The sequence below is a fragment of the Leptonotus elevatus genome, chromosome 20, assembly GCF_054856555.1.
Source record: "Leptonotus elevatus isolate MCC_2025b chromosome 20, RoL_Lele_1.0, whole genome shotgun sequence".
NCBI lineage: Eukaryota > Metazoa > Chordata > Actinopteri > Syngnathiformes > Syngnathidae > Leptonotus > Leptonotus elevatus.
The window spans coordinates 4880247-4893746 of NC_141258.1; the positions used below are offsets into that span (position 1 = coordinate 4880247).

Genomic DNA, 13500 nt, shown 5'->3' on the forward strand with positions numbered 1-13500 from the left:
CATCATCGAGACCCAGTCACGTGAATTGACCATTTATTCTATTCATTTATTACTTCCAATCTGGAGCCCGACTCATCCATCTCCCTACCTAGGTTTGTGTTAAGATGCGTGGTGTTGAAACTAACTTTGTTTTATTGACTTGTACTGGTCACCTCATAACAACAACAAAAGTTAAAGGACAAAAAATATTTAAAAAAATACGGTGATGCCATGATGCTCATTCTGGTTTGTGGCCACATGGGGGCAGTATGAGGCATAATGTACTGTAGCGTGGGCTAATCTCAGTTTGTTGCTAAGGCAAACGTTATATGATTGTGAGTACTGTTCTGTAAGTGCAAAATCGCCACATAGATGCTAATCGTTAGCCCGTGTCCCCTGGAATCAAGTCGGCTGATTATTACAGAATTTCGTACAAAACTTGTTTAACATATTTTTGGATTACTTTAAAAATCGTAATTTCTTTGCAAGGTGTACGCCGCCCCTCGCCGGACTCAAGAAAAATGGATGAAATGTAAAAGAGTAAGTCAAAACAGTATTTTTTTTTAAAACATTTGTTTTAATCAAAAAGGTGTGATTGCACACAAATATTCCATATACAGCATTACATACAGTAATGTACACGGGGAAAATATGCTCTCCCTATTGATGAACCTTTTTTTTTGAACCTCTGTTTTTCCACGTCTTCTTTTCACAGTGTCACTCCATGTAAAAAAAAGAAAAAGAAAAAAAAAGTAGGCCACAAAAAGGAGTGTTGTTTTAAATTGCACAACACACCATACTCTCCTCAAACTGCACCCTCACTTTTATAAGTGCCTCACACTTGAGAACAGTTCGTCATAGTCACACCATTTATATGAAGCCAAATGGAGAAAGTGCAATGAACACAGTGATCGGGTCCAAAAAAATAAAATTAAAAAAAGTCTCCTTTTAAGCTTGCCCGATGTGCTCCTCTTTAATACTCAATGCATTGTCCTCATTACTTCACAGGGTTCAATAGAAAGTACAAAAAAAATAAATCTATAAATATAGGCATATGACACAAGGAGCATAAGTCAGTCACTCAAAACACAAAAATAAGCCGCTTGTTTATGGTTGTATTGCGTACACGTAAACAGTCTCACCGGCCTGTCACAAGCGCTCAAGTGTACTCGGATTTCCGGATGTAATTGGAAGGCACGTAGCCCCGTTGGCCGCCGGCTTCGCCGAGCCACCACTCGGAGTTGCCGTTCATGTCGTGGAACTCCAGTATACGCAGACGCTGGTTGGCGGAAATGCTCAGTTCGTTGGCGCAGCGAGCGCTGAAGGAGTACAGGGCAAAGTAGATCTGAAAAGCACAATTCCATAGTTGTCATTGGTTTCCAATATGTTGCCGAGCTAGCCACGCACCGCTAATTTTCATTTTATCTTCATATTTTTGTAAATATAATTCACTTAATTCTGACTCACTATTTTACTAAATACATTGTTTTAAAATATATATGTACATTTTTATATAGATTTATTACTAATATTTTCCATTAATTACAACATAAATGGTCAAACATTACTTCACAAAATTTAATATAAATCCCCAAATAAATTAGTATTAAAACATTTTTTTTTAAATGACAATAATATATTAAGTTAGCCAGTTAAAAAAAAAGAAAGAAAAAAAGGCTAAATCAATGCAATTTCTTTTATTTATGTTATTTTAGTTCATTTAAAATGTATAAATAGCTTGATACACATTTTAATATAGATATGTTTATTACTAATAGTTTCCATTAGTTCCAGGAAAACACAATATATTTAATATACCGGTACATTAAAAAAATTAAAGGTATTGAGAGATTAAATAAAAAATAAAAAAAATCACAGTAATATAATTATGTCACCCATTTTCTTTAAATGTATAAATAAATTGTTTATTTAAAAAAATATGAATCCAATTAATGTAATTATAATTGTAAGACCTACTTTTTTTGATGGCTAAATCAACCAATAAAATTAATAAAAATAATAATAATGCTAATTGGTTTAATTAAGCTAATTAGAATTCATATTATTTAATAAAGATTAAAAATATTTACTAATATTTTCATTTATTTAACAATAAATGTATACAATTATATATTAACAAAATAAGCAAATAGGTGATTTTTCCAGAAAATAAACTAAAACTTAGAACTAACCACAATCCCTCTCTACTATTCTAAACACAAACCATCCAAAGTAAACCTCACCTGATGTCTGTCCACTTCGGCATCCTGCTCAGATTCGGGCTCACTGAAGTCGTCGAGAGCGCAGGCGGACTTCTTGTGGCCGCCGTCCCTCAACTGACAAGAATTATAAGCTTTGTCGCCGTGTCTCTGCTGCGAGCCGTTTTTGTGCAAGGAATAAGAGTCTGTCTCCGACTGGTCGCTTGGGCTAGCGTGACTGGCATCGTACGAGTCTCTTTGGCGGTTCGAGTGCTGGTAGGCAGACTCTGCATTCCTGTGACCAGAGGTGGCGCTCAGCTCAGCAAAGTCCTTGCGATTGGAGGGACTGGCCGTGTCGGGGTGAAGCCCACGAGACGTGGTGGAGTCGAGAGACGGGTGCGGAGACGAGTGGCTTTGCGATTGCGTCGTGGAGAAGCTGACGGCCGCCGTTTCCTGGTTGAAGGTGAGCGTGCTGCTGCTATTCTGGCGGGAGAAAACGGGCGAGGAGCCGCCGTAGCCCGACTCGTTGGACGATTGGCTCTCGATGGACACGTCCGACTGGCTCCTGCGTGGGTTGTAGGGCTTGAGGAAGGAGGTGTACACGAAGCCCTTTGTGACTGCGGATCAGGAAACAGACGGGTTGAAATGCTGTTCACGGGTTTTCGGCCATTTTGCTGCACGAGCCAGTTCGACCTACCGCCGTTATCAATCAGCCAGCGATTGTTGCTCCCCATCGGGTCCTGCTGCTTGATGATGCCCACCAGGTCCCCCTCTAGGATGGACACGTCCAGATCCTGGGTTGCATTGAAGTTCCTCTCAGCCTGGAAGAGTTTCCCAGGACCGTAACGCGACATCAAGCCGGCTCGATGCTCATCGGTCTGCAAGATGCAGTTGGGCTGGATGGAGGGAAAGGACAAACGTCAGATGGCTCTAAAAAAAAGTATTAGCAGAAAATGCTAAACATTTTTTTTTACATATTTTGTAGATAAAATATTCAAATTAATTAATGATTAAATAAAAAATGAATATTAAATATTTAAAATGTGAAGAGTCCAAAGTTAAGTGTTAAAAGTTATATCTAAAAATTTCCAAAAAGTGACCAGAAAATGTCCAAGAAGAGGAAAAGCGGAACATTTGCATAAAATGTCCATGAAATTACCAAAAATGACAAGAGAACTAAATAAAAAAGGCAGAAATAAAAAATGTTCAAAAAGTACCCATAAAATGTCCAAAAACAAAAGAAGAAATCTTCAAAATTACCATAAAATGTCCACATAATTGCCAAAATGATCAGAAAATTGATAGCAAAAAGGCAGATTTTTTTCTCTCTCAAAAAGTAACAATAAAATGCCCAAAACAAAAGAAGAAATCACAAAAATTATCATAAAATGTCCACAAAATTTATAGCAAAACAAGGCAGACCTAAAATAGCTCTATTGACAGGTAAAGGTTGCTGAGTCCTGGGTTAGATCACGATAAAACCACCCACGGCGATGACCTTTGGAACGCTGAACCAAAACCAAGTTAAGATGCAGATGGCGTGAATTGTTGAACTCACAGGTCCTTGGAGTTGCTTTTTCGAGCTCTGTTTCTCGAGGGTTTTCTTGTTGGAGGTGTTTGTTGCCGTGGTGATGGTGGTTGCTGCGGGCAGGTTTTCAGGGCAGAAGCTGAAACTCTGCAGAAGCTGAAGAACCCGACCATACTCTTCTTGGAACTGGGCGACCAAGTTGCCCTCAGTGCCGACCTTGCGAGAAAACTTAACCAGAAAAAGTCGCTATGAAGCAATTTCCAGAAATCACCGATAACAACCCTACAAAAATTGCACTCACTACTTGAAGGAGAGGTTTGAGCTCTCCGAGGGTCGTCTTCATGAAGTCTTTCTGGGCTTGAGCGAAAGCCTTCACGCAGCCGGTGAAGAGCTCCTCGGCGGCGCCGTGGAACTTGGGGAGCTCGTCCAGAAGTTGGGCGTTGAGCGCCTCATAGTTGCTGCGCGCCACCTGCAGCTCGTCTTGAACCCGCCGGTCCTTGAGGCGATCGGCGCGCTCCTTGCAGTTGTCGTAGTCCAGCAGCTTGTCGAAGCGCTTCTGGACCAGCTTGTGAGGTCCGGCGAACATGAGGAGCAGCTGGGTGAGTGGGTTGATGACCAAAGCTTCTGTGCGCTCCTTCTGCTCGACAAAAAAGGAGAATGAGCGGAGATGTTCAAAATGTTCAGTGGCATCAGACCTATCCATACATATGTCGTTTTTATTTATTTGCTTTTGATGCCCTCCATGGAAAATAAAAGCAATATTCTCCTAAGAGCATAACTGTCATCTGTACATATATAAAAAAAGAAATTCAAAGGACATAGGAAGCACACAAGTCAGCTCAACCAAAAACGATAATTAGCTCTAGCGCCATGTGGTGTATTAAGGTTTTTATGACTCTAAAGTCAAAAATAATAATTCTACGTTTAGTTGATGCCCCAGTGAAGGGATACATTGGGAAATCACGGGAAATGCACTATAACACATCAGGTGTACAGGGCATCAAAAAACATGAACAATTATGATTTATAATGGCAGTCAATGGGCCATAATTTGGACATTTTAACTCATGTGTACCATAAAAATGTGTTTCCCACATATAATAATGACAATTATAATTGTGAAATTTTGGACCGTGCCATTTTGTACTTCAACATATTTTGGACAACTGGGTGCAATTTCAGGACACTTTCCTTAGGTATTAATTGTACATGAAAAATAATGACGTTATCAAATTAATTCTGGGCGAAATATTAACTATTTACTGCTGAAAATGGCTTGGTGAGTCGTGTCTCACATTTGATACATTTTGCCACTTGCTATCGACTAAAAATGACATCACGTGTGCTTAGGTATCGACCAATTATGGCTCAGTTTGCCAACATGTGAGCCGTGATTGGTCGTTACCTGAGCACCTGTGATGTCATTTTCAGTCGACAAGTGTCAAAATGTATTTTTAAAGGTATTAGTTGTACATAAAATTAGATAAAATATTGAAGTTATCAAATTAATTATAGACAAAATATTAACTTTTTGTTGCTGAAAATGGCTAGATGAGTCAAGTATCCATTTAAAGGTATTAAACTCAAATAGAGTTTACTATTGGCTCATTTTGCTTTATTTTTATTACTCATTTCGTTAGCAAATTTATGGGAACATGTAGCATAAAAGTAGAGCCAAAGTTTGCCAGTGGTTAAATAACATCTGACAAGTAACCAGATTTTTTTTAATTTAAAACATATTTCAGTCTATACTTCTTTTTTATTTATTATTATTATTATTATTATTATTTTTATTTTATTATTATTATTTTTTTAATAACAGTACGTTACATGAGTTGAATCAGGACTGGAGCGAAAACATCCTGAGGCTGAACTTGACTTACAAATTTGGTGAACTGTTGGTCGCTGATGCAGCGATGGGCTCTCTGGAAGCGCTCCGGGTCGGGCATACTGCGCTCCGTGTAGATGTCGCAGAAGCTGATGGCCGCCAGCACCTTCACCGAGGCCGACTCCTGCGCACGATTCAAGACAATCAGAACCCTCCAAACTGTGGATTTATTGAGAACCATGCAAAAATAAAAGTACCCTGATATGCTGCAGGTACAAGGAAATATCCCGGATGAAAGATTTAATGAGCCTCTCCTGCAGCCGGAATTTCTTCTCCGCCTCGTCGAACGCCTCATCTTTAATCTGAGCAAAAGACGGTGAAGCTTAGAGTGGCCGATTTCCCACACTCGACACCGAAACTCAAGCAGCGTCAAGAATCTCGAGCACCCGTGGGAAGCCTCGTTTGTACCTGGGGTGAAATTCCCGTCAGGTGCTTGAGGTGACTGCTGACACGGTTAGATTTCTTGATGATGGAATGCATGCTCAGTTTGGAGATTTTGTCGATGAACGTATCCTCATCGCCCTTTCGGTATTTCACCACTGCGGACAGCGAGGGGGAAGAGAAGGGACAAGATGAGCCAAGGCAACACATTTCCCCAAAAAATATTCCACTTGGTTTTTTTCATGATGGATATGTCACTGAAGCAACCCCCTTCGCTCCCGGCTGTTTTACTGAATTTTGACTGCTTTTGCAAGTCCCACAGAATATTTTGTTCTATTGCTATAAAAACATGGAGCCTACCAAAAGAAATAGAGTCTCTTCTTTCATCAGGAAAAAATATATTTGTATATGTTTCTGTTTTTCAGCAATTAGCATTAGAATATAGCTAAGTTTTTCATCATTCACAAATATTTTAAGAAACACTAGCAAAAAGAGCTTGTTGCAACATGGCACTGGCTGATCTCTCATACTCTGCTGCCACCTGCTGACCATTTTTTGTAAAAACTAACATTGTTTTAAGCGACCTCTATCAAAGACTTCTGTATGCTCCATCATAAAAAAACAACAACATATAAATACGTTTTTGGGAGTCATGGACAAAGAATTAAAAAAAAACATATTTATATATTTTTTTGGGTTGAAAGAGTTACATGTAACATATGTCATTGCATTTGGATTCTCACCAAGATCCTTCCGCCGCTTGCACTCGTTGATGTTCACGTTGATTTCCTTGACAGCCTGCAGGGCCTGAGCGAGCTGCGGCCGGTCATGGTGGCTCTCGGGCGTGGCCCCCAGCAGCTCCATGAGCAGCAGCGGGTAGCGCATGACCCGCTGCACCGGCTTGATGAGGAAAGAGCCCAGGTTGATGTAGTTGGTTTTGCCCCTGAAAACAAAAGGGAAATGAATGAGCCGAACCAACATTGTTGACCAGAAATGCGTCATGTGGCTGAGTGCACATGATGACATCATCAAATGATGACACATTTCAGGGATACGCCACTAAACAATAAGGAGGAATTAATTTGCGTAACACCATCAACAGGACAAAATAGCTCAACTTTGAAGCTGCGTCTGTTATTGTTTTGCCGTTTTAGTCCACATGATGGCGTTAGTTGCCCACTTCCCAGATTATGCCACATATAATAAATAAGCAGGACCAGCAATCTCATTCAACGTTCTCACATGCAAAGATGACAACAATCTCAATCCAAGGAGGGGAATGACACACACACACACACACACACACACACACACAGGCGAAAAAAACACACACACACACACACATAGATCAATCAAAGGGTGTTAGCAATCAGGATGATTGACATGCTCATAGCAACACTCTTTGTGGAGACTTACCACTCTCGATATATGGCCCTGTGGGGATTGAGGGGGCGAGAAGAGATAAACAGGATTCATGAGGCTAGGAATGTTTCACATTTGCATACATTCAGACCCGGATGGAGGCCCAGTGCGGGTTCAATTGGTGGCCGAAGTTTTCTTGTAACGTAAAATGAGTGTTAAAATGGTTTGAAAACAATGCTGAAGAGAAAAGATACATTTGTTTATCATTCGCTCGGTCGAAGCAGGTTTGAAACCAACCCTGTGTGTATCTATCAACTAGTCGTGTCGACTCAAGTATTTTAACTCACTGCGGGCCAAACGGGTGCAACTAGGTAGGGCGCATTCCTTAACTGCCTTACTTTGAGCTGTAGCTTGGCATTGTCAACCAAAAGCCAAATTGACAAGTAAGAAGGCGACTTTAAAGGAAGTTTATTTATCCACTTTTGCGGTGTAAAGTTGCTTAAATCAACACACTCTGATCTGAAAATGTCAAATTTAATGAATTATGAGTTCATTAAACTTAATATATTCACCTGAATTAAGTTGATTTAAAGTGACATTCACTTTGGACTAATTTAGTTAAATGTTGTGTTACCAATTAAAGCGATTTTTTTTTTTTTAAGTTGGTCAACAATTCAATTTGTAATCTTAAATTGGTTCACCAATTCTCTTTTTAGAATTTGGTAACTCCAAAGTAGCCCCGAAGGAGATAATGTAAATATAATTCATCTGTTAATCTCGGGGTCAAATTTTCCACACGCATATCAATCGATCATTCTTACCTCAACCTCTCCAGACACTCCAACACGTGGCCCTGGATGTTTTCATCTTTCTCGTAGCTTTCCAGCAGCGCGATGGCGTCGTCGTGGTTCTGGCAGTACACGTTGTACACGGACTCCAGCTCCGTTTTAAAGTCGAGGAACACCTTTCCTGGACAGTCACAAAACGCAAAAACGTTTTGAGTTAACGTTCCAAGCGAGAAAACAAATGGATGTTCTTCCTTCAAGGCCAACTGTGAGCATTTTCCTCTTCAAGGCTTACCAATAGAGTCCGTTTCCTCCAGTGTTTCAAACAGCCGCTGCGACAGATCAATCACAGAGTTGATGTTGCCGAAAAGTCCGTCAAAATCCACGTTCTTCACCTTTAAAAAAAAAAGAAAAAGAAAAAAGAAAGACACCACTTGACAAATCTTACCATTGAACCACACAGTGTAAATTCCAGATTGAAGCTTCTCTTTACCTGCTTCTTCTGCAGAGGCTCGACGATCTCCACCACGCACATTTGGAGGTCCTTGATGTAGTCCTTCTCCGTCTGTAGGAGCTCCTCGATCACCTTGGACCGCTTCTCCAGCATCCTCAGCTCGGGGTCCTCTGTGCCAGCGTCGGCAGTGGGCGTGCTGTCGCTGGGCGAGGCGGGCTTGGAAGGTTTGGGCTGCGACGACAGCTGTGTCATCTCTGAGAAGAAGACATTTTTGATTTAGCGACATTGCATTTACAATCCAAACATTTCGATTTTTTTCTGTGTTGCTCTAGCGAGAAGGTATGGGGTCTGAGAATGCTTTTAGAGCTTTCATGTCAATTGTTAATCAAAACCCACCCAAAAAAACTGCCTAGCTATCTCCCCATGGTGCTCGTTTACCTGCTAGGGGGCTAGCTAGCTAGGTAGCATCAGGGGCTAAAGCCAAACTGTGGAAGGGTTTTTATTTTCAGGTGCTAGCAAGCTAGCTCCCGAGCTATAGCTCCCGGGGTGCTTGTTTACCTGCTAGGGAACTAGCTACTTAGGTAGCATCAGGGGCTAAAGCCAAATTGTAGCAGGGTTTTTACTTTCAGGTGCCAGCTAGCAGGTAAACAAGCACCATGGGAGCTATAGCTAGGGAGCTAGCTAGATAGCTAGCATCAGGGGCTAAAGCCAAACGGTGGCAGGGTTTTTACTTTCTGAACCTGGATTTGCCACCTCTATTGATCAATGTGTCTGAACCTAACAGGGCCACATTTCTCAGGGTGCAAAGGGCCACGGGGAGAGCCCGGTTCACGCACCACTGCCTTTCATGAATGGGTCCAAAAGCGGAGTGGACTCCGGCTCTTTGTGTGTGTGTACAATGTCGTGTGACAGCGAGGGAAGATTTGGTGGCTCGCAGGGAGCCTAAGAAGGCAGAAGGGAGGGGAGATAGTGGAAATGCAGTGATGGGACCAAAATAGACCAAGCCAGATGAATCACAGCCTTAATTTAGGGGTCAATTATGTATTGTAATTTACTGGGAAAAAAAATGTAAACATCTATTATAAAAGGTCACTGGACTCAAAACATTTGAGTGCAGATTGAGATTGTGCTGTTTGATAAGGGTGACGTCACCATTGCAGATCCAACAGATGCTGTCAGACGCTAATAACGTTAACGCCGATTATCCTCGCCGCAAAGCCAAGCTAACACAGGAAATTATTGGATGACGCCACAAAATGAGATGCATTGTCACCGTCTGACTAAATATAAATGACCCCAAAAACCATGAAAGGGGGGGGGGGGGGGTGAAACACGTACTGTATATAGGGGAAGTCAAACTAACTTTTTGGGGGGGGGGGGGGGGGCAATGTGTTCTATGCAGCCCCACTGGTCTAAATATGGTATTGCGTTAGTGGAATATGAATTAAGTAGCAAAATCCATCTCATCTTTATCTTTATCCATCTCAGGGTGCGGCCATTTTGCCACTTGCTGTCGACGATGACATCAATGTTGCTCAGGGCTGAGGCAATGACCAATCACAGTTCACCTGTTTTCTGAAGCAGAGCTGTGATTGGTTGTTAGTTGTTACCTGAGACCTAAGCAACATTGATGTCATCTTCAGTCGGCAGCGAGTGGCAAAATGGCCGTCCCATGAGATGGATAAAAATGGCTAGATTTCCTGCCTAACTCTTATTCCACAAATGTAATATTAATCAGAATAGTGAGGTCACATATAACATATTATTGTCAATAAATGTTGAATGTTGACTTCAACTTTAACAGTGATCCAGAACAGACATGATACATTTCTGTTAATCAAACCAAATATTTGTTTATGTGACGTGTGGACTCCCAAATGTGCAAAATAATCAATTGTGATCCCTGGAGCCACCTGCCTCGTCTCTCCTTCTCGGCCTGACCTCATCTCTGTCGCTCCACCTTCACGCGATTTAGCTAAAGCTCAGCTCAGGGGAGCTTTTCTCCACCAGCGCCATCCGTCCGCTGGTGCGCCAAGTCGAGCGTACCCAATGAGAAAGCAGTTGGCTAATGGGTTAGTGCAAATCGGACAACAAGGCACAAAAGAGTGGCTAAACAAAAGACTGCGCGTATAATTGGAATCAATCGGCCCATTCCCACGTTTGATCTACGGCACGTTTTGAGCTGACCCACTTTTCTCAAGTGACACTTTTATTTGCTCCGCCATGTGGAATCAAAAGGGTCTGACACACGAATTTGGATTTGCATTCATTTACAGTATAAGTAGGACAACTTCCAAAAATACACACAAAATGCCTATAGAAAAAGTGTCACCTTATAAAAGGGAATACCAGACACTACGTTAGATACACCTGGGCTCCAATACACAAGCTGCATCTAATTTTGTAGTGTAGAACTTGATTGTTTGTCAAACATTTTCAGGAAAAGTCAAATAAGCCAGCAAACAACTTCAGTAGTATGCAGTGGCCTCTCAGAACCTCAAAAGTAAACAATCTACTCAAACACTATGAAAAAAAAAGTGCAAACTAGAGCAGCTTTTAATGCACAAGTAAGGTTCTGAAAGTCTTGTGGAAATGTGCTCTTCAAACAGAATTTTGATCTAAAATTCATCGCACTAATTTCAACACATTTGTAGCGTTAATTGAGTGGAAGGCGATGATGAAGCTTCACCCACCTGTTGCAAGCAATTTCCTTTTAGACCTCTTCCATCAAACACAAGCACCGCCCCCCACCTACCCCCTCGATTCCTTCTCATTCATAAACAAAAGTAATTCAAACAGCACCAGCCATTTGAAGATAGTCCATTGTCAACATGAGAGTCCAGCTCACCCGGCCGCTGGTCCGATGTGCAGAATCGCAATTCCACAGCTCCAATTACCATGAGAAAAGATTGGGAAGCCACCATGATTGCACACACCAGAGAGGGCGACCACTGTGGTGGATAATAAAAGCTGGAAGTGGATGTATGATCACATTTACTACTGTTTTTTTCCCCCACAAATTTTTGGGTTGTTTTTTTGGGCTGCATTACAAAAAAAAAAATTGGTTTTATACACATAATATATTTTAATTTACTGTAATGTAGTGTGGGACAGGATTAATGGTTTGGCTGCACTCCAGTCCAGGTTTTGGATGCAACCACTAGATGTTTTCACAGGCACCTGACCTAGCTCCACCTCAGAATGATATGCCAAAAGCTCCACATGAAACCCAAAATGCTCCACAATTACCTCACAATGTGAGACTGCAACTTAAGTTGACTTTTTTAACAAAAACAAAACAAAAAAAACAGCCAGTCAAAAGTCAAGTTGACGTTTGGCAAAATCAAGTATGTTCACAGGAGAATGCACGGTCGCCCCGGCAACCGGGCCAGCAGGAGGGAAAGCGGGGGCCCCTCATATCACAAGCCAAAGTTTTTGAGAGTTCAGGGAGGGAGTGATTTTTGCTTCCAGCAATCACAAACCAATCACAATAACTTTTTTGTATTTTTTAGTTAGGACATGATACAACATGAGAGAAGCTTCATGGAAACTCAAGCGAGTTATAACTTGCAGTTTAGTCCTGAATGTACCGGAATGAACTCTGATTCTGGTGACATAAAAAAACAAAAAAAACTTTCACCCTGTGAAGTGGATATATTATTCCGCAAAATTGTAGCATCTGAGGTCTCTTTTAAGCATACTGCAAATCCCCCAAAAATGTCTTATTACCTGACACGCTCATTTATGGCTTTGATACAAAGACGGAAGCCAGAATAGAACAGTTGGCTGCTAAATGCCCTTAATTTTCACCCAAAACAAACAAAAACAAAACAACTATCTAAACTGGCTGCATCCTTGGTTGTTGTCTAATGAGCTTGCACAGAGGGAAGCTCATATGGTGACATACCACATCCTGCTTATCTCTGAGGGTCAAATGTTAAAGGGTCACATTCCAGCTTGTGGTAGACTCTCACAGTAACCTCTCTGTGCCATCACTGGCACTACCTGCTAACAAACGCAGCTGTTACCGCCATGCTTGTCGCACTGTGAGAGTCTCCTGACCTCAGAATTTTCTCATTTTGGCTGCACCGCTTCATAAACAATATGCAGTTGATTGAAGAGACCTTCTTCAGTTTTGCATATGAGGAGAAAGCGGGCTCCTATTTGAGGAGCCCGCTCATCTATTGGGGCTTTACTATGGCTATTTTTCATGCTATAAAGACATTGCCTGAATGGTAAAGTACTTACTTGTGGCACAGCCTGTTTGCGAAGAGCTTCGCCAAATCTGTTGTCATGATAATTGTTGGAGACAAAGGCTCCTTTTACAATGCATGGAAAAGCCGGCGTACAACGTTGCGTCAACAATTTTCCACCTTTGGAGGTAGTATAACGGAGGCATGCCGTAAAAAATGACACTTAGGTGTGACTTTATACGCCGGAAATTCCATTTATGTACTGTTGAAAAAATTATTCTCATATAATCTCTTATGTTTAAGCAATAGAAATATTGATACTTATGTATATGAAGATAGGAAGTAGCGGTCCAAATCTGACATGGTCAAACATCAGCAGCATTTGTTTTTCCCACAACTCAGTCTGCAGGTTTATCAGCATGTCTACCATTTTGTTTTCACACGTGGACTGTGTGAAGAAAGAAGAATAAATCTGCCACATGAGCAATTTCATGGGCAAAGCAAAGCTCGTACGACTTTAATTCTAAACCGATACTCCTATTATGAGCATGTCAATAACTTGAACCTTAACTGTCGCAAGCTCTCGTGTGGCGTCACACGTGCACTGACTCACGCTGACTTTTGGACCGACAACATCGGGTGTGATAGACTTTGGAACAATGTTGTGCTACGACTTGAAATATGGTCTGAAGATTTGCTCGCTTAATTAAACACCCAGCTACTTTACCTCCT

The 13500-nt window shown here is 41.4% G+C and overlaps 1 protein-coding gene across 3 annotated transcripts in view; it reads right to left on the minus strand.

Moving 5' to 3' along the window:
- Window positions 1-541: 541 nt before the first annotated feature.
- Window positions 542-13500, minus strand: part of dnmbp (dynamin binding protein) — a 32374-nt gene continuing 19415 nt past the window's right edge. For 2 of the 3 annotated variants that reach the window (XM_086064603.1, XM_086064605.1), the window contains 13 exons: window positions 8615-8829; window positions 8417-8516; window positions 8158-8305; window positions 7391-7408; window positions 6718-6917; window positions 6002-6132; window positions 5791-5895; window positions 5589-5717; window positions 4007-4342; window positions 3736-3933; window positions 2875-3073; window positions 2223-2794; window positions 542-1324 (listed from right to left, as the gene is read on the minus strand). In XM_086064603.1, the coding sequence (XP_085920729.1) occupies window positions 1139-1324; window positions 2223-2794; window positions 2875-3073; window positions 3736-3933; window positions 4007-4342; window positions 5589-5717; window positions 5791-5895; window positions 6002-6132; window positions 6718-6917; window positions 7391-7408; window positions 8158-8305; window positions 8417-8516; window positions 8615-8829 (2537 nt within the window). In that variant the 3' untranslated portion in view covers window positions 542-1138. The remainder of the gene's footprint in view (window positions 1325-2222; window positions 2795-2874; window positions 3074-3735; window positions 3934-4006; window positions 4343-5588; window positions 5718-5790; window positions 5896-6001; window positions 6133-6717; window positions 6918-7390; window positions 7409-8157; window positions 8306-8416; window positions 8517-8614; window positions 8830-13500) is intronic. The other variant, XM_086064604.1, reaches the window with a different exon arrangement.